The 21,228-nt window shown below is 47.2% G+C and overlaps 1 protein-coding gene across 1 annotated transcript in view; it reads left to right on the forward strand.

Moving 5' to 3' along the window:
• FBXO4 (F-box protein 4) overlaps positions 1 to 21,228 on the forward strand; it is a 65,580-nt gene that overhangs the window by 34,808 nt on the left and 9,544 nt on the right. The window contains exons 4-5 of the mRNA XM_063938657.1: positions 6,576 to 6,651; positions 7,369 to 7,544. Coding sequence (XP_063794727.1) covers positions 6,576 to 6,651; positions 7,369 to 7,544 — 252 coding nt within the window. The remainder of the gene's footprint in view (positions 1 to 6,575; positions 6,652 to 7,368; positions 7,545 to 21,228) is intronic.

Here is a 21,228-nt window from a genome sequence, read left to right on the forward strand (position 1 = left end):
GATCACCAGAATGTTATTTTGCCTGGTTACTTTTCCCTGTTGTCGACTATTACTAGTTTTTCTGTCGACCATACGTTTTCCTGTTAGATCCACGACTGGGTTTTCCGTACATGATCATACACATTCAGAACACATGTCACTGGGGACCCTATGGTTCCGGACAATCCGCTTATATGTGTGTGTGTGTATATATATATATATATACAAAACGCTTGATTGCTGTACACTGCTGCCGCTGATCACGGCTCCTCCTGCAGCGAGGAGACCGTGCATGGGGCCGTAATTCGGGACGTACGTTTCACCACCTGGGCTTGCTCACCTCGCAGCCAAATATATAGGAGAGTATAGGAGAACACATAACAGTACATTGTAATAACAGTACATACATAGTGAGCGCAGGAAAGGCAGCAGCATGTTAACGCGACATACAAGCACCGCCTCCAGGCGCCAGCCATTGGACACATGCTGAAGGGTGCGCTGTGATTGGCCACCCGTGGGTGTGATGGGATGTAGCTACTGCTGCTGCCCCCGTGGTACAGAGCATCCCCAACTCCCTACATATAGCGGGGACGCGGGGTGAGGGCGGGTACGAAGCGGAGCTCACTGCCAGGGGACGGAGCGCACAGGCATCTTACTGCACTCTCCGGCGCCTGGCACTGTAGTGTCCGCCAGCGTCTCCCTGTGTGAGCGGGGACCCAGGTGCTAGTTGCATTGGCGGCCAATCACAGCGCACTCCTCAGCCATGTGTCCAATAGCTGGTGGCTGGGGGCGGTGCTTGTATGGAGCTTTAACATGTGTCCAATAGCTGGCGGCTGGCGGCGGTGCTTGTACGGAGCTTTAACATGTGTCCAATAGCTGACGGCTGGGGGCGGTGCTTATACGGAGCTTTAACTTGCTGCTGCTGTCTCTCCTGCGCTCATTATCTATGTACTGTTATCACCATGTACTGTTAAATGTTCTCCTGTTTTCTCCTATATATTTGGCCAGTGTGTACTCCTATTCTCTCCTATATATTTGGGCAGATCTGTGACTTGACTCCGCCCAGCATTGTGACTCCGCCCAGCGTTAGCAAATGAATCACAAAGTCACAGATCTGGGCAAGTATATAGGATATATATATATATATATATATATATATATATATATAAAACATGTATATTCCTGCACTCGCATCAATGGAACTAACAACGGTGGGGTGCTCCTAGTGGGATTCTCCAGAATTTGGTAGGCCCACAATATTCAGACAAGAGTCCAACGGTTTGGAGGTGCACTCATCCAGTCAATAATTATCAGCAACTTTTCTTTATTCACAATGACTTTATTGGTAGAAATTTCGGCTTATTCAGTCGACGTTTCGATCCTCAGTTTTAGGATCTTTATCAAGACAAGCTTCCAGTTATTGATAATGCTTTAAAAGCGTCATATATTGATTTCTACAAAACAACAAATAAATAAAATCCACACAATACATTACAAAGACTCAAAACAAGAAAACATAAAAGCATATATATGTAGACCACCACGTCCCTCCAACTTCTTACGCACCAGGTGTGGTACCAGTACAAGACACCATTACTTTCTCTGGGTGAATACCTTCACCAAACATGTGGGTCACCAAATGTTCATATAGGGTATTTAAGGCTCTACGATAAATCCTGTAACTCAGCACACTTACTCGACCAAATCAATATATCAGGTTCAGACAGTACCACGGCTGCATGGCTAATGAGGCCACATTCAAGGGTAAATTCTGAAATAATAAATCAATATATGTGTCTATACGGACACAAACAGAATGAAGTCAAACAACTACCAAACCACCCTGTGTTTGTACAGTTAAAGTACTTACATGTGTGGTTATAAAACTCACACTCAAAGGAACAGCTTAGACAAATCGGTTAATCACTGCGAAAAATATATAATGTATATGTAATACAGCATATAATAGGCCCAGGCCTCACTTCACAGAGAATTCCAAATGGAACTACCTCATATCGCAATGTGTGATATAGTACTCACCCACGGTGGTCTGGTCCTAACAGCCTAAGCAGCCACACAGTTAACGCACTGATGGGTAACCCTTAAATACCCTTTCACCGGAAGTGAATGTTGCGCCCACCTGTATATCCCCTTATACTCTAAACTCCAAGTGCGGAAAACCTACACTGTTGAAAGCACAAACACCTAGTCCATATATATATATATATATATATATATATATATATATATATATTATAGGATATGTGTGTAATTGTGTATTACGTTATGATTTATAATGAATGCTGAGGTAAAAGTATTCTTTCTCATGTACTGGTCGCTCTGTTGCTAAAGCTCTAGGTCGGCCGGGACGAGCTGAAAGGAGTCCGAATGTTTATTCTTTTCCCGCTGCGGATTGAATACTGTAAAAGTCAACTCCTGGTCGACACTGGGCCCTGTCACACAGGATCGTACACAGGAAGCTAAGTGATATTTTATTTCTATGCTCGGGAGTTATTTGCATTACATGCACATGGGGGAGTGTGTATTTTCGGAAAGGCATCCGATAGTATAACCCTAAATAGAGAGAGGGGATGTTTCTTATGTTTAGTCTTCTCTATAACAGGGTTGGCAAGCTGCAGTGCGACTGCACAAGAAATGCTGAGGCTGCCTCCGAGAGATACTGGAGTGTTTCCCTGGGACGGTATACCGCTGTGTGGGGAGGCCTCAGTCCACTCAATCTCGGTGGATACCACTGGTGGGTCTAACTTCGTGAGTTAGATTCCCTCACAACGGTTGGTGACGCATTCTGTTGGGGGATGCAGTCATTTTAACTGTTTTGATACCGTTCTTTTTTCCCTTTCGGTGCAGATTGTGGAAGGTGAAAAGGTAAGAGCTCTGCAGCCTGGTCAGGTTTGCAGAAGCAGATGTCGTTTTCTGTTTTCTACCACATCCACCGCAGGTCGCTGGCTCTCTCTGGCTGGAGCCCACTTCGGTGGGAACTCATCTACTACTCTTCAGTCAGTCCGAGAATGGCCTTGGACCTGTGAGTAAATAATGGAATCCAAAGGGAGACATGCTGGAGGTACAGATGATTCCCCTCACTGATTTTTTGAATAGATCTTACCGATTCCCCTCTGGAAGGGGAGGTAGTACGCGACGCCATACCAGAGTTGTGTCAGGTTCAGGACATTGTCCTGCTGTCCCTAAAAAATAAAAAAAAAGATTTCTACTTACGAAGGGAGCTCCAGCACGTAAAGGTAGAAAAGGGGTTAAATGCGTTTTTCTCCGCATTCGGCTTACCTGGGTTGAGATCCAGGATTGTCTTTGCCATTTCACCGGAGTGATGGCAGTATGATGGGTTTCTTTCGATAGTAAGAGCCATTGTTATTCTGTACTGAGACGCTCTCCTGTTTAAGGCGAGGTCAAGAAACAAGTGTTGCAAATCGTTGTTTCTCTTTGACTGTTCTTCAACACAGGGAATGGCTGTTGTTCCCAACGACACAGATGTCGGAGGTGGGTATCAGAGTAGTTACTGAATGGTTGAGGTTCTGTGTTTTCCTGTGGAAAGAGGTCTGAGGATCCAGAGTCGGATCAGATTTGCAGTGACAATCCATCAATATGTTCCGTTGATGAAGAAGATGGTGCGGCCTAGGAGGCTTTTCGGTGAGCAGGTCAAATGCCAGAGTGGTTTTCACGGGGCCAGTTGGAAATGTGGTCCGGGTCTCACCTGCACATGCGCCAGAATATAATCCTAATGGCCAGGATACCGGTCCTGTGGTGTCTGCTCAGTACTCACCTCCTAGAGGGACGAAGGTTCGGAATCCAGGTGGAGTTCCTGGTGTCCAGGCATGCAGATCTCCGAGACTGGGGACCAGTCCTTGCACGGGAAGTATTTCCAGAGGAAAAGGTCAAGCTGGGAAGCTTGTCTGCAATAAGCTTTCTTGGACTAAGAGCTATTTTCAGTGAACATATGCTTCGTGATCTGCCCGTGTTAGTTCTGTCGGACGACTTGACAGCAGTGGTGTAAGTAAGCCGCTAGGGCGGAACATGGAGCTAAGCGACAATGGCAGATGCCGTAAAAGTTTCCGCTGGGTGAAAGGACTGGTAAACGCTATTTTAGCAGTCTTCGTTACGGATGTGAACGACGGAGAAATAGATTCCTCTGCAGATGCGATCTCCATCCGGGAGAAATACAGTTGTCATCGAGAAGTTTCACTGAAGCAAAAAGTCTTTGAGGTGTGCCTCAATTGGACATGTTGGCGTCTCGCCTCAACGAGAGATCTTAGAGAGATTATTTCAGGTCAGAGGACACTCAAGCTATAGCAGTGGACGTCCTCGGGACACCTTGGGTGTTTTCAGTTGGTCTATGTCTCCCCTCCGGTTTCACTCTTCTGAAGGTGATAAGCGTAAGAAGAACAATGGTTTAGGGGATCCTCATTGTTCCGGTCTAAACGAAGAGGGCTTGGTATCCAGTTCTTCAAGATTTACTCATAGAAGATCCCTGACCTCTTCCTGTACGTGAGGAACTGTTACTACAAGATTCTGGCGTGTATCACAACTTACCACGGCTGCGTTTGACGGCGTGGCGGTTGAACGCCATATCCTAAGAAAGGATATTCCCAGTGAAGTCGTTTCCACACTTCTTCGGGCTAGAAAAGACGTAACGGCAAAGTCTTACCACCGTGTTTGGATGGCTCCAAGAAGGCTACTACGAAAGTTTTCAACTGGGTCGTTCTTCTCCGTTCTTTGCAAGCTGGTGTGGGTACAGGCCTAAAGTTAGGCTCCATTTCAGTGTGGCTTTGGCCTTGTAAATTTTCTTTCGAGAAAGAAGTGGCAACCTTTTCGGAAGTTCGGACCTTCGTAGAAGGGGTATTGCACATCCAACCTCCATTTGTGGCCCAATTGCCACCGTGGGACCTTGACGTGGTGTTTTGCAGTTTCTTGTGTCAAAAGGTTTGGAACCTTTATGAAAGGTTGTGTTAAAGTTTCTCTCTTGGAGAGTGGTCATGCTTTTGGCTTTGCCGTCCGCAAGGCGGATGTCTGTAGTAGCGACTGGGTCTCACGAGAGCCCCTGTTTGATCTTCCAGGTGGATAGAGTGGAATTGAGAACTCGGATAATAGTTCTGCCAAAAGTGGTTTCGGTGTTTCGCAGAAACCTGCCTATTTGATGCCTGTGGTTGCTTAAGCATTGGCTGATTCAAGGTCTCTCGATGTAGTCATGGCTTTGAATATTTATGTCGCCAATTTGGTTCAGATTGGGGAATCAGAGGCTCTATTTGTCTGGTATGCCCCAGAGTGATTGGGGACGCTTGCGTCTCTGCAGTCTGTTACACGCTGGATCTGTGATACGATTTGGCGCACTCGTTCTACTGCTGGATTGCCGTTACCGAAGTAGGTGGTGACCCATTCTACTAGGTAGATGGGCTCTTCTTGGGCGGATGCCCGAGGAGTCTCGGCGGTTCAACTTTACTTAGCGGATACTTGATCGGGTTCAAACACTTTGGCTAAGCTATACAAGTTTGATACCCTGGCTGATGGGGACCTCATGTTTGCTCAATCGGTGCTGCAGAGTCGTACGCACTCTCCCGCCCGGTCTGGAGCTTTGGTATAAACCCCATGGTCCTTACGGAGTCCCCAGAATCCTCTAGGACGTTTGAGAAAATAGGATTTTAATACCTACCAGTAAATCCTTTTCTCTTAGTCCGTAGAGGATGCTGGGCGCCCGTCCCAGTGCGTACTGTGGCTGCAGTAATTGGTTATGGTTACACTCTTGTGGTGTTTCTTTTCTGTCAGGCTGTTGCTGACGTTGTGCATGTCATGGCATGCGGTGTCTTATTATTGGTTGTGTTGACACACTGGTTGTGTTACATATTCTCTCAGCATGCGGCTGTGTCTTGTCCATGCCGTGGGCTGGTATTCTTTTGTCTACCACGTTCTGCGGTATGTTCATGGTGTGAGCTGGTGTGACACTCACCGTGTTTAAACAATAAATCTTTCCTCGAAATGTCCGTCTCCCTGGGCACAGTTTTCTAACTGAGGTCTGGAGGAGGGGCATAGAGGGAGGAGCCAGTTCACACCCAGTAAAAGTCTTATAGTGTGCCCATGTCTCCTGCGGATCCCGTCTATACCCTATGGTCCTTACGGAGTCCCCAGCATCCTCTACGGACTAAGAGAAAAGGATTTACCGGTAGGTATTAAAATCCTATTTTTATGCATATACTGTCTATGAGCAGTTAATAGTCAAGTACAACTAAACATCACTCCTGTCCCCAGTAATATAGGGCAATGCAGATGTGTCGCTGGCCCCCAGCACTGTAATACAGGTGCAGTTTCTGTGCTTGAGACATCTTAACCTGCTCAATTTTGACAACATTTAAAATTGTGAATTATATGAATATGACCTGGAAACATGGACGGTATTATCCAAGTCATGTGCAGAGGTGGCTTCAGTCATCAAGGTTGAGTAAATTACAATGGTGGCTCTCAGTACTAAGATGCATCTGCCCTACATCACTGTTTTACACAGTAATCACACTGCACCAGTTCCAAACACTTACTCCGTGATAGATATTATATCTTCTGCTTTTCACCCACAGGCATTGGTTCTGGTGTCACTTTCCAGCTCGACAACCAACACAAGTTTAACATTTTAACCTTATATTCTACAACACGGTAAGTGCACAGAATACGACCTCTTTGATGACTTTTGTCTAATGTATTCTTATTGTGCAGCCCTTACAAATATATTGTCCTCATCCCATGACACCATGATAATGTAATTATAACTATGGAAGACAAAATGCGTTAAAATATATATATTATATATAATGTACATATATATATATATATATATATATATATATATATATATATATATATATATACACACACACACACACACACACACACACACACACACACACACATGGATACCGTGTGTGTGTATATATATATATATATATATATATATATATATATGTGTGTGTGTGTGTGTGTGTGTATATATATATATATATATATATATATATATATATATATATATATATATACATATATGTGTATGTATATATATTTATTTATTTGTGTCTTATTTTTTACTGTGTACAGATTAATTTAACTGATGTTACTAACATTTAATTAACCAACAAATGTGTTTACAAAGTAATATTAGATTATGATTAATATTAGTTTTATTGTACATACTGTGTGTCTATACTTCTGAGAAAACGCTGCATTATTTCTGTGCTCCAAGACTTCTCTGAGGACAGATGCCACCCATATGTCTTATGGGAAATGCAGGTCATTTTTCTGGATGCAAGTTCATGTCTTCATGTCTTCTCCCTGTGGGCCATATTCTTGGTGTTACTGAATATTTTTGGGGCCCTCTAGCACAGAACGAGATAGAGCCCGTGCAGAGCAGAATGACACAGTCAACAAGATGTTCTTGCCGGAAGGTTCGAGAGATGGTGAGCAGAGCGCCCTCTACAGTCTGATCCCGCAAGTGAAGGAGGTTTGCAAAGTCGTGGAGGGTTTCATCTACGTGGCCAATGCTGAAGCAAATAAAAGTAAGTGTTTGTTGCCACAAAGTACTGATTGAATTACAGTGTGACACAATTCTCGTTCTTGGCAGCTGAATTCCTTAATATAAGCCAGGCGCTACAGAGTGAGGAATTTCCTGTTTTCTGTGGGTTTGGGTTCTTTAGAGGAAAGCGGTCATCGTAGGAATGCACTGCATATAAGAATACAGTAGAATACCTCCCAGATGCCCTGATTTCCTTTGACCATATGGGACTAGGCTGCCAGAAAAAGAGGTATAGCAGGGCTGGCCAAACCGGTCCTCGAGATCTACCAACAGTTCATGTTTTCCAGGCCTCCTGGAGATCTGTAGAATTGTCAGTTAGGAATGAATGCAGCACATCTTAATTAGTAATGACTACACCTGTGCAGCAGCTAGGTGCTCTGGAAAATGTGAACTGTTGGTAGATCTCGAGGACCGGTTTGGCCAGCTCTGTGGTATAGCCTTAAGGAGATGGACATGTTGTTAGTGGTTCATGGTGAGTGTTGGATATCTGACCGAGAATGGGCAATTCATTTCAGTGGACAACATATCTGTTTTATGGTTTGCTGCTCTTTTCATTTTTGCTGCGCAGTTCATTCGTCTTGCCTACTGTCACTGCTATTTTTTTAAATTGGCTTGCAGAGATTTAAAGGAAGATTTATGTGTTTTAACCTTTTACAAGAATGGTAGGTCCGAGCGGTGGTGTACTGGTAACATTATCTTTATCTTGAAAAAGTTTGAAGGGGTGTATTTATTTAGCCTTGGATGGAGATAAAGTATCAGCCAATCAGCTCCTAACTGTCATTTCTCTAAACGTCCTAGTGGATGCTGGGGACTCCGTCAGGACCATGGGGATTAGCGGCTCCGCAGGAGACAGGGCACAAAAATAAAGCTTTAGGATCAGGTGGTGTGCACTGGCTCCTCCCCCCATGACCCTCCTCCAAGCCTCAGTTAGGTTTTTGTGCCCGTCCGAGCAGGGTGCAATCTAGGTGGCTCTCTTAAGGAGCTGCTTAGAAAAAGTTTTAGGTTTTTTATTTTCAGTGAGTCCTGCTGGCAACAGGCTCACTGCATCGAGGGACTTAGGGGAGAGAAGTTCAACTCACCTGCGTGCAGGATGGATTGGCTTCTTAGGCTAATGGACACCATTAGCTCCAGAGGGAGTCGGAACACAGGTCTCACCCTGGGGTTCGTCCCGGAGCCGCGCCGCCGACCCCCCTTGCAGATGCTGAAGATTGAAGGTCCAGAAACCGGCGGCAGAAGGCTTTTCAGTCTTCATGAAGGTAGCGCACAGCACTGCAGCTGTGCGCCATTGTTGTCACACACTTCACACCATTAGGTCACGGAGGGTGCAGGGCGCTGCTGGGGGCGCCCTGGGCAGCAATGTATAATACTTTTTATGGCTAAAAAATACATCACATATAGCCCTTGAGGCTATATGGATGTATTTAACCCCTGCCAGATATCTCAAACTCCGGGAGAAAAGCCCGCCGGAATAGGGGGCGGGGCTTATTCTCCTCAGCACACAGCGCCATTTTCCTGCTCAGCTCCGCTGTGAGGAAGGCTCCCAGGACTCTCCCCTGCACTGCACTACAGAAACAGGGTAAAACAGAGAGGGGGGGCACTTTTTTTGGCGATATTTTATATATTTAAGCTGCTATAAGGATACAACACTTATATAAGGTTGTTCCCATATATATTATAGCGCTTGGGTGTGTGCTGGCAAACTCTCCCTCTGTCTCCCCAAAGGGCTAGTGGGGTCCTGTCTTCAATAGAGCATTCCCTGTGTGTCTGCTGTGTGTCGGTACGTGTGTCGACATGTATGAGGACGATGTTGGTGTGGAGGCAGAGCAATTGCCGATAATGGTGATGTCACCCCCCAGGGAGTCGACACCGGAATGGATGGCTTTGTTTATGGAATTACGTGATAATGTCAGCACATTACAAAAATCAGTTGACGACATGAGACGTCCGGAAAACCAGTTGGTACCTGCCCAGGCGTCTCAGACACCGTCAGGGGCTGTAAAACGCCCTTTACCTCAGTCGGTCGACACAGACCCAGACACGGACACTGAATCTAGTGTCGACGGTGAAGAAACAAACGTATTTTCAAGTAGGGCCACACGTTATATGATCACGGCAATGAAGGAGGCTTTGCATATCTCTGATACTGCAAGTACCACAAAAAGGGGTATTATGTGGGGGGTGAAAAAACTACCTGTAGTTTTTCCTGAATCAGAGGAATTGAATGATGTATGTGATGAAGCGTGGGTTAACCCAGATAGAAAAGTGCTAATTTCAAAAAAGTTATTGGCATTATACCTTTTCCCGCCAGAGGTTAGGGCGCGCTGGGAAACACCCCCTAAGGTGGATAAGGCGCTCACACGCTTATCAAAACAAGTGGCGTTACCGTCTCCTGATACGGCCGCCCTCAAGGATCCAGCTGATAGGAGGCTGGAAACTACCCTAAAAAGTATATACACACATACTGGTGTTATACTGCGACCAGCCATCGCCTCAGCCTGGATGTGCAGTGCTGGGGTGGTCTGGTCGGATTCCCTGACTGAAAATATTGATACCCTGGATAGGGACAGTATTTTACAGACTTTAGAGCAATTAAAGGATGCTTTTCTTTATATGCGAGATGCTCAGAGGGATATTTGCACTCTGGCATCGAGAGTAAGTGCGATGTCCATATCTGCCAGAAGAAGTTTATGGACACGACAGTGGTCAGGTGATGCGGATTCCAAACGGCATATGGAAGTATTGCCGTATAAAGGGGAGGAATTATTTGGCGTCGGTCTATCGGATCTGGTGGCCACGGCAACGGCCGGGAAATCCACCTTTTTACCTCAGACCCCCTCCCAACAGAAAAAGACACCGTCTTTTCAGCCGCAGTCCTTTCGGTCCTATAAGAACAAGCGGGCAAAAGGACAGTCATATCTGCCCCGAGGCAGAGGAAAGGGTAAGAGAGGGCAGCAAGCAGCTCCTTCCCAGGAACAGAAGCCCTCCGCGGGTTCTGCAAAGCTCTCAGCATGACGCTGGGGCTTTACAAGCAGACTCAGAAACGGTGGGGGGTCGACTCAAGAATTTCAGCGCGCAGTGGGCTTGCTCACAGGTGGACCCCTGGATCCTGCAGATAATATCTCAGGGTTACAGGTTGGAATTCGAGAAGTCTCCCCCTCGCCGTTTCCTAAAGTCTGCTCTGCCAACGTCTCCCTCAGACAGGGCGACGGTATTGGAAGCCATTCACAAGCTGTATTCTCAGCAGGTGATAGTCAAGGTACCCCTCCTACAACAGGGAAAGGGATATTATTCCACACTATTTGTGGTACCGAAGCCGGACGGCTCGGTAAGACCTATTCTAAATCTGAAATCTTTGAACCTGTACATACAAAAATTCAAGTTCAAGATGGAGTCACTCAGAGCAGTGATAGCGAATCTGGAAGAAGGGGACTTTATGGTGTCCCTGGACATCAAGGATGCTTACCTGCATGTCCCAATTTGCCCTTCACATCAAGGGTACCTCAGGTTCGTGGTGCAAAACTGTCATTATCAGTTTCAGACGCTGCCGTTTGGATTGTCCACGGCACCTCGGGTCTTTACCAAGGTAATGGCCGAAATGATGTTTCTTCTACGAAGAAAAGGCGTATTAATTATCCCTTACTTGGACGATCTCCTGATAAGGGCAAGGTCCAGAGAACAGCTGGAGGACGGAGTAGCACTAACCCAAGTAGTGCTGCAACAACACGGGTGGATTCTGAATTTCCCAAAATCTCAGTTGACCCCGACAACACGTCTGCTGTTCCTGGGAATGATTCTGGACACGGTTCAGAAAAAGGTGTTTCTTCCGGAGGAGAAAGCCAGGGAGTTATCCGAACTTGTCAGGAACCTCCTAAAACCAGGAAAAGTCTGTGCATCAATGCACAAGAGTCCTGGGAAAGATGGTGGCTTCTTACGAAGCAATCCCATTCGGCAGATTCCACGCACAAACTTTTCAGTGGGATCTGCTGGACAAATGGTCCGGATCGCACCTGCAGATGCATCAGCGGATAACCTTATCGCCACGGACAAGGGTGTCTCTTCTGTGGTGGTTACAGAGTGCTCATCTGTTAGAAGGCCGCAGATTCGGCATACAGGACTGGGTCCTGGTGACCACGGATGCCAGTCTGAGAGGCTGGGGAGCGGTCACACAGGGAAGAAACTTCCAGGGAGTATGGTCAAGCCTGGAGATGTCTTTTCACATAAATATACTGGAGCTAAGAGCGATTTACAATGCTCTAAGCCTGGCAAAACCCCTGCTTCAGGGTCGGCCGGTGTTGATCCAGTCGGACAACATCACGGCAGTCGCCCACGTAAACAGACAGGGCGGCACAAGAAGCAGGAGAGCAATGGCAGAAGCTGCAAGGATTCTTCGCTGGGCGGAAGATCATGTGATAGCACTGTCAGCAGTGTTCATTCCGGGAGTGGACAACTGGGAAGCAGACTTCCTCAGCAGACACGATCTACACCCGGGAGAGTGGGGACTTCATCCAGAAGTCTTCCACATGATTGTGAACCGTTGGGAAAAACCAAAGGTGGATATGATGGCGTCTCGCCTCAACAAAAAACTGGACAGGTATTGCGCCAGGTCAAGAGACCCTCAGGCAATAGCTGTGGACGCTCTGGTAACACTGTGGGTGTTCCAGTCAGTGTATGTGTTTCCTCCTCTGCCTCTCATACCCAAAGTACTGAGAATTATACGGCAAAGGGGAGTAAGAACGATACTCGTGGCTCCGGATTGGCCAAGAAGAACTTGGTACCCGGAACTTCAGGAGATGCTCACGGAAAATCCGTGGCCTCTACCTCTAAGACGGGACCTGATTCAGCAGGGACCGTGTCTATTCCAAGACTTACCGCGGCTGCGTTTGACGGCGTGGCGGTTGAACGCCGAATTCTAAGGGAAAAAGGCATTCCGGAAGAGGTCATCCCTACACTGGTTAAAGCCAGGAAGGAGGTGACTGCACAACATTATCACCGCATTTGGAGAAAATATGTTGCGTGGTGCGAGGCCAGGAAGGCCCCCACGGAGGAATTTCAATTGGGTCGATTCCTACATTTCCTGCAAACAGGATTGTCTATGGGCCTCAAGTTGGGGTCCATTAAGGTTCAAATTTCGGCCCTGTCGATTTTCTTCCAGAAAGAATTGGCTTCAGTTCCTGAAGTCCAGACTTTTGTAAAAGGAGTACTACATATACAGCCCCCGATTGTGCCCCCAGTGGCTCCGTGGGACCTTAATGTAGTTTTGGATTTTCTCAAATCCCATTGGTTTGAGCCACTCAAATCGGCGGATTTGAAATATCTTACATGGAAAGTAACCATGCTACTGGCCCTGGCTTCAGCCAGGAGAGTGTCAGAATTGGCGGCTTTATCGTATAAAAGCCCATATCTGATTTTCCATTCGGACAGGGCAGAACTGCGGACGCGTCCTCATTTTCTGCCTAAGGTGGTGTCAGCGTTTCACCTGAACCAGCCTATTGTGGTGCCTGCGGCTACTAGCGATTTGGAGGATTCCAAGTTGCTGGACGTTGTCAGGGCATTGAAAATATATATTTCAAGGACGGCTGGAGTCAGAAAATCTGACTCGCTGTTTATACTGTATGCACCCAACAAGCTGGGTGCTCCTGCTTCTAAGCAGACGATTGCTCGTTGGATTTGTAGCACAATTCAACTTGCACATTCTGTGGCAGGCCTGCCACAGCCTAAATCTGTCAAGGCCCATTCCACAAGGAAGGTGGGCTCATCCTGGGCGGCTGCCCGAGGGGTCTCGGCATTACAACTCTGCCGAGCAGCTACGTGGTCGGGGGAGAACACGTTTGTAAAATTCTACAAATTTGATACCCTGGCTAAAGAGGACCTGGAGTTCTCTCATTCGGTGCTGCAGAGTCATCCGCACTCTCCCGCCCGTTTGGGAGCTTTGGTATAATCCCCATGGTCCTGACGGAGTCCCCAGCATCCACTAGGACGTTTAGAGAAAATAAGATTTTACTTACCGATAAATCTATTTCTCGTAGTCCGTAGTGGATGCTGGGCGCCCATCCCAAGTGCGGATTGTCTGCAATACTTGTACATAGTTATTGTTACAAAAAAATCGGGTTGTTCTTGTTGTGAGCCGTCTGTTCAGAGGCTCCTACGTTTGTCATACTGTTAACTGGGTTCAGATCACAAGTTGTACGGTGTGATTGGTGTGGCTGGTTTGAGTCTTACCCGGGATTCAAAATCCTTCCTTATTGTGTACGCTCGTCCGGGCACAGTATCCTAACTGAGGCTTGGAGGAGGGTCATGGGGGGAGGAGCCAGTGCACACCACCTGATCCTAAAGCTTTATTTTTGTGCCCTGTCTCCTGCGGAGCCGCTAATCCCCATGGTCCTGACGGAGTCCCCAGCATCCACTACGGACTACGAGAAATAGATTTATCGGTAAGTAAAATCTTATTTTTTCAAACCCAGCCTGTAACATGGCAGTTAGGAGCTGATTGGCTGGTACTTTATCTCCACCCACTTTATCTTCATCCAAGGCTTAGTAATTAGACCAGTAAGTCTTAAAAGCAAAACTCTTTATAACCAATCCAGCTTCCAACTCTTCTGTTGTGTCCCATATTTTGGGGTGACTGAATAATCTCGTGTACTTGAGATGAAGGCACAAGGCTGAGGTATTATACAGAAGTCTCTCATCTATAAATGTAAATATGGATCACGTGCCCTTATCTAATAGATTGTAAATGAGAAAGTGAAAGAGATTTTCGTAGCTCCCTGGTCACTGTGTGTGTGAGAAAAGGGGGATGGAAGTGTTTAGAGCTGGGCTATGCCACCGCGTCACCACCAGTGACATACAGCAATATAACCTGGGAAGCACAGAGTGTAGGAATGCTGAATTTAATTGTGTATGTCAAGACATAATTAGATGTCTATCTCTATACACAGTCTTCTTACTCAGACGGTAACTTAAACCTTTGTCCTTGTGCTCATTATTTCCTGCTTAGACTACTGTAACCTTCTTTCATTGGCCTTCCCCTTACCTGCCTTTCTCCAATAAAAGCCATCCTGAATGCTGCAGAAAGAGTAACCTTCCCCATCTGTGAACCACTCTATAAATCCCTTCACTGGCTTCCCATTGCTTACAGAATTCCGTTCAGGCCGGTACACTCGCCTGCAGGGCCGACGCTAATGCTTCCCCTCCATAAGTCTCCGACCTCGTACACCCAGCTTGACCACTGTGCGCTCTCTCCTTCTTGTAAACTATTCCTTCTCCTGTTTCTAGAACTTCTCCCGGGCTGATCCATTACACATGGTACTTCTTATCTCACCCTACCAGACTCTCCCGCCATAGTCCTTCAAGTTCTCCCTCAAAAGTACACCCTCCCAAATGTTCATGTCCACTCCCTCTACTTCCAGCACCCATCACATACACTTATGTCCTGTTTGTACCTCCTGTCCGTCATTATCCCATCTCTCTGTAATGTAAGTTCAGGGTTCTTTCATGTATGTCCACCTTGCATGACTTATTATGTCATAAGCTACATTTCTCCTGCAGGGTCCACAGTAGTATCCACAGGATATACATTGGGATATGAGGTAGCTTCAGCGGATTGGCACCAGCGATCAAAAGCTCTCGGCCTCCCAGAATGCAGCGGGCCAGTCCCCTATATCCCCACCTCCTGGTTCAGGCAATTCAGTTTTTTTGTTGGTGTTGCAAGAGCCGGACCACGATCTTTGGGCTGCTGATTTTCTGGCAGCCATAAGCTTTTTTATTTAATTTATTTTTATAGTCTTAAGTTTTGAGCAAATTTTTTAAAAAGCTTCTTATACGCACCTTAGAGTCGCTCCAACAACTCTCCTCTGGGCCGCAACAATGCTTACCCACGTGTACAGTGCTGTTTCGACGGGCGTCTGTGTAGGATGTACTAGCAAGTCCAGCTGACGTTACCAGACTGTGGCCGGAGCACGGAGAGTAGGTAAGGCATTGGTTTCGCTTAGCGGGTTAAAACGCATGACACAGTCGCAGTGCTGCGGGAGGAGACTACCGAGCAGTAGCTGACGCTGCTGTCACCTCAGGTGCACCAGCGCTAGGCCCCAGGGATCATGGGCTACAGGGATTAGTGTGAGGCCGGAATCCCTGGGGTTGATGTCAGCAGTGGGGAGTAAGGTGCTCCCCTGGTCGCCACTCCCCCTTGTTCATGACCAGTTTCCGACGAGTTTCCCGACATGAACTGATTTCCCGCTTCCGTCTGAGACGCTGTGTATCTAAGGGACCCAGTCGCAGCATAGGTGGCTGGTGCGTCAGTGTTCACTTGGGTGTCTGTGTTCAATGATGTGTTCACTGGGGCGTTAGTGTACCCTATTTGTGTCTGGACCCACTCAGCGTTCACTAACGTATTGATCGATCCTGGAAGCGGGGTGAAGTCTCCCTGTATCCCACTCTCCTGAGCAGGTGATACAGCACTAAGTCTCTACCTACCATTGGGGTACGAGTAGCTGGATAAGTGCCTGATGCATATAAGTCTGTAAACTATTGCTGCTGTTTCTTTCGCTGTGCGACTGAATACGTTAAAAATCCTATATAAGGTAATGCAGTAATCTGTTTCTCCTACATACCTGAAATGTATTTGTAGTTGAAGATGTGCTCATATTGCTTATTATACTAATGTATAACTTGTGACTGATTGCTAGTGTGATTGCTGACCTCTACTTATAATCTGTCAGTTTCTGTGTATATCCAATCCTCAATGCTGGTGCAAGTGAGGGATCGGATTGTATATCACTTTAGCAAGCAATAAAGTGATTTCAGTCACAAATTGTGTAGTTAACACCATACAGGTGTGTGATTTGTTTACCATGTCTGAGACAGGCAAAGGTGAGGAGGGGGTCTGCTACGTTATGCCGGTGCTCGGGATGCCGACACCCAGCATACCAGCTCTGGGATCCCGACCGCCGGCAGCGGATGAGCGCAAAATAGCCCCTTGCGGGTTTGCCACGCTGCAGGTATTTATTCTCTCTCCAGGGGTGTCGTGGACCCCACAAGAGGGAGAATAGTTGTCAGTGTGCCAGCTGTCGGGATCCAGGCGTCAGTATGCTGAGCACCGGGATCCCGACAGCCGGCATATCAAATGGCTCCCATGAGGAGGATACACTCTCCACAGTAGCCCCAACACTGATTTAATTTTTGTCCTGAAAAGCAGGGCTAACCTCTCAGGATCTGGTTCAAAATGGATTTTTTTGCTAATTGTTATTGCTTTCACCAAAACCTCCTGAATAATCCAAGGCAGGCACAGGTCCAAGTTGAACCCCGTGGGCTTCTTTTGCACAGACATTATCCAATATAGCTGAGCGGATAATGCCAGCTTCTATACCAAGGATAGGTTACCCAGTTAACCCTTACATGCAACACCCCCCCTGGGTCAAGGCCCCAGTTCAGGGGCCTTTCAACAAAAACAGGCTGAAAAGCCTGGAGATAAATCTAACCGATGAAACAACATCTTCAGAGTCTACACATGTTTCAGAAGTGGACACTTCAGATGATGAGGACGGTTCCTCGCATTCTAGTTCTGCATACAGAGAGGAGGATGAAGGTTCCAGCTCAGTGGTTTTTTCCGAATTAATTATTGTTATGAAAGCCATTCTATTATTAGAGGAGGCAGCAGAGCCTTTGTTAAAATCCAAGGCACCTGTGTTTAAACGTCCCAAAACAGTTAGAACTGAATTTCCGGAGTCAGAACAACTGACGGAGATTATGCAAGAGGCTGTGGGTCACACCCAGTAAGAAGTTCAGGATTCCAAAGAAATGGAATTCCCATTTTCTCTAACGTCCTAGTGGATGCTGGGGACTCCGTCAGGACCATGGGGAATAGCGGCTCCGCAGGAGACAGGGCACAAAAGCAAGCTTTTAGGATCACATGGTGTGTACTGGCTCCTCCCCCTATGACCCTCCTCCAAGCCTCAGTTAGGTTTTTGTGCCCGTCCGAGAGGGTGCAATCTAGGTGGCTCTCCTAAAGAGCTGTTTAGAAAAGTTTTTTTTTAGGTTTCAATCTCAGTGATTCCTGCTGGCAACAGGATCACTGCATCGAGGGACTTAGGGGAGAGATTTCCAACTCACCTGCGTGCAGGATGGATTGGAGTCTTAGGCTACTGGACACTTAGCTCCAGAGGGAGTCGGAACACAGGTCAGCCTGGGGTTCGTCCCGGAGCCGCGCCGCCGATCCCCCTTACAGACGCTGAAGAGAGGGCAGAACGGAGGTCCGGAAAACAGGCGGCAGAAGACTACACAGTCTTCATGAAGGTAGCGCACAGCACTGCAGCTGTGCGCCATTGTTGTCACACGGCTCACTGACTCAGTCACGGAGGGTGCAGGGCGCTGCTGGGGGCGCCCTGGGCAGCAATATAATTACCTTTAGTGGCAAAATAAATACATCACATATAGCCATTAAGGCTATATGTATGTATTTTAACCCAGGCCAGTTTATTAAAAACCGGGAGAAGAAGCCCGCCGGAAAAGGGGCGGAGCTTATTCTCCTCAGCACTCAGCGCCATTTTCCTGCTCAGCTCCGCTGGTGAGGAAGGCTCCCAGGACTCTCCCCTGCACTGCACTACAGAAACAGGGTAACAAAGAGAAGGGGGGCATAAATTGGCGATATTTATATATTAAGAGCGCATATATAGTAAACAACACCTTCTAGGGTTGTTTATATACATTTATAGCGCTTTTGGTGTGTGCTGGCAAACTCTCCCTCTGTCTCCCCAAAGGGCTAGTGGGTCCTGTCCTCTATCAGAGCATTCCCTATGTGTGTGCTGTATGTCGGTACGTGTGTGTCGACATGTATGAGGAAAATATTGGTGAGGAGGCGGAGCAAATTGCCTGTAATGGTGATGTCACTCTCTAGGGAGTCGACACCGGAATGGATGGCTTATTTATGGAAATTACGTGACAATGTCAACACGCTGCAAGCCGGTTGACGACATGAGAGGGCCGGCGAACAAATTAGTATCTGTCCAGGCGTCTCAAACACCGTCAGGGGCTGTAAAATGCCCATTTACCTCAGTCGGTCGACACAGACCCAGACACGGACACTGATTTCAGTGTCGACGGTGAAGAAACAAACGTATTTTCTTTTAGGGCCACACGTTAAGGGCAATGAAGGAGGTGTTACATATTTCTGATACTCCAAGTACCACAAAAAAGGGTATTATGTGTGAGGTGAAAAAAACTACCTGTAGTTTTTCCTGAATCAGATAAATTAAATGAAGTGTGTGATGATGCGTGGGTTTCCCCCGATAGAAAATTATTGGCGGTATACCTTTTCCCGCCAGAAGTTAAGGCGCGGTGGGAATCACCCCTCAGGGTGGATAAGGCGCTCACACGCTTATCAGAACAAGTGGCGGTACCATCTACGGATAGGGCCGTACTTAAGGAGCCAGCTGATAGGAGGCTGAAAAATATCCTAAAAAGTATACACACACATGCTGGTGTTATACTGCGACCAGCGATCGCCTCAGCCTGGATGTGCAGAGCTGAGGTGGCTTGGTCGGATTCCCTGACTAAAAATATTGATACCTTTGACAGGGACAGTATTTTATTGACTATAGAGCATTTAAAGGATGCATTTCTATATATGCGAGATGCGCAGAGGGATATTTGCACTCTGGCATCAAGAGTAAATGCGATGTCCATATCTGCAAGAAGATGTTTATGGACACGACAGTGGTCAGGTGATGCAGATTCCAAACGGCACAAAGATGTATTGCCGTATAAAGGGGAGGAGTTATTTGGGGTCGGTCCATGGGACCTGGTGGCCAGAGCAACTGCTGGAAAATCCACCGTTTTTTACCCTAAGTCACATCTCTGCAGAAAAAGACACCGTCTTTTCAGCCTCAGTCCTTTCGTCCCTATAAGAGTCATATCTGCCCAGGGATAGAGGAAAGGGAAGAAGACTGCAGCAGGCAGCCCATTCCCAGGAACAGAAGCCCTCCACCGCTTCTACCAAGTTCTCAGCATGACGCTGGGACCGTACAGGACCCCTGGATCCTACAAGTAGTATCCAAGGGGTACAGATTGGAATGTCGAGAGGTTTCCCCCCTCGCAGGTTCCTGTAGTCTGCTGTACCAATGTCTCCCTCCGACAGGGAGGCAGTATTGAAAACAATTCACAAGCTGTATTCCCAGCAGGTGATAATAAAATAAATAAAATTACCCCTCCGACAACAAGGAAAGGGGTATTACTCCACACTATATGGTGGTACTGAAGGCTAGGTGAGACCTATTCTAAATCTGAAAAATTTGAACACTTACAAGGGTTCAAATCCAGATAGAGTCACTCAGAGCAGTGATAGCAAAGAACAAGGGGACTATATGGTGTCCCGGGACATCAGGGATGCTTACCTCCATGTCCCAAAATTTGCCTTTTCTCACCAAGGGTACCTCAAGTTCGTGGTACAGAACTGTCACTATCAGTTTCAAGACGATGCCGTTGGATTGTCCAAGGCACCCCGGGGTCCTTACCAAGGTAATGACCGAAAGGAGGATTCGTCTTCAAAGAAAATGGACGACCTCCTGATAAGAACAAGGTCCAGAGAACAGTTGGAGGTCGGAGTAGCACTATCTCAAGTAGTTCTACGACAGCACGGGTGGATTCTAAATATTCCAAAACCGCAGTTGTTCCGACGACACGTCTGCTGGTCCTAGGGATGATTTTGGACACAGTCCAGGAAAAGGTGTTTCTCCCAGAGGAGAAAGCCAGGGAGTTATCCGAGCTAATCGGGATCCTCCTAAAACCAGGAAAAGTGTCAGTGCATCATTGCACAAGAGTCCTGGTAAAAAATGGTGGCTTATTACGAAGCGCTTCCATTCGGCAGATTTCACGCAAGAACCCTTCAGTGGGATCTGCTGGACAAATGGTCCGGATCGCATCTTCAGATGCATCAGCGGATAACCCTATATCCAAGGACAAGGGTGTCTCTCCTGTGGTGATTACAGAGTGCTCATCTTCTAGAGGGCCGCAGATTCGGCATTCAGGATTGGATGCTCGTGACCACGGAGGCCAGCCTGAGAGGCTGGGGAGCAGTCACACAAGGAGTGTGATCAAGTCTGGAGAATTCTCTCCACATAAATATACTGGAGCAAATTTATAATGCTCTAAGCTTAGCAAGACCTCTGCTTCAAGGTCAGCCGGTATTGATCCAGTGGGATAACATCACGGCAGTCGCCCACGTAAACAGAAAGGGCGGCACAAGAAGCAGGAGGGCAGTGGCAAAACTGCAAGGATTTTTCGCTAGGCGGAAAATCATGTGATAGCACTGTCAGCAGTGTTCATTCCGGGAGTGGACGACTGGGAAGCAGACTTCCTCAGCAGGCACGACCTCCACCCGGGAGAGTGGGAACTTCATCGGGAAGTTTTCCGCATGATTGGGAACCGTTGGGAAAGACCAAAGGTGGACATGATGGCGTCCCGCCCGAACAAAAAATGGGACAGGTATTGCGCCAGGTCACGAGACCTTCAGGCGATAGCTGTGGACGTCCTGGTAACACCGTGGGTGTAACAGTCGGTGTATGTGTTCCCTCCTCTGCTTCTCATAACCAAGGTATTGAGAATTAAAAGACATAGAGGAGTAAGAACTATACTCGTGGCTCCGGATTGGCCAAGAGGGACTTGGTAACCGGAACTTC

This window comes from Pseudophryne corroboree, chromosome 1 (assembly GCF_028390025.1).
Source record: "Pseudophryne corroboree isolate aPseCor3 chromosome 1, aPseCor3.hap2, whole genome shotgun sequence".
Lineage (NCBI taxonomy): Eukaryota > Metazoa > Chordata > Amphibia > Anura > Myobatrachidae > Pseudophryne > Pseudophryne corroboree.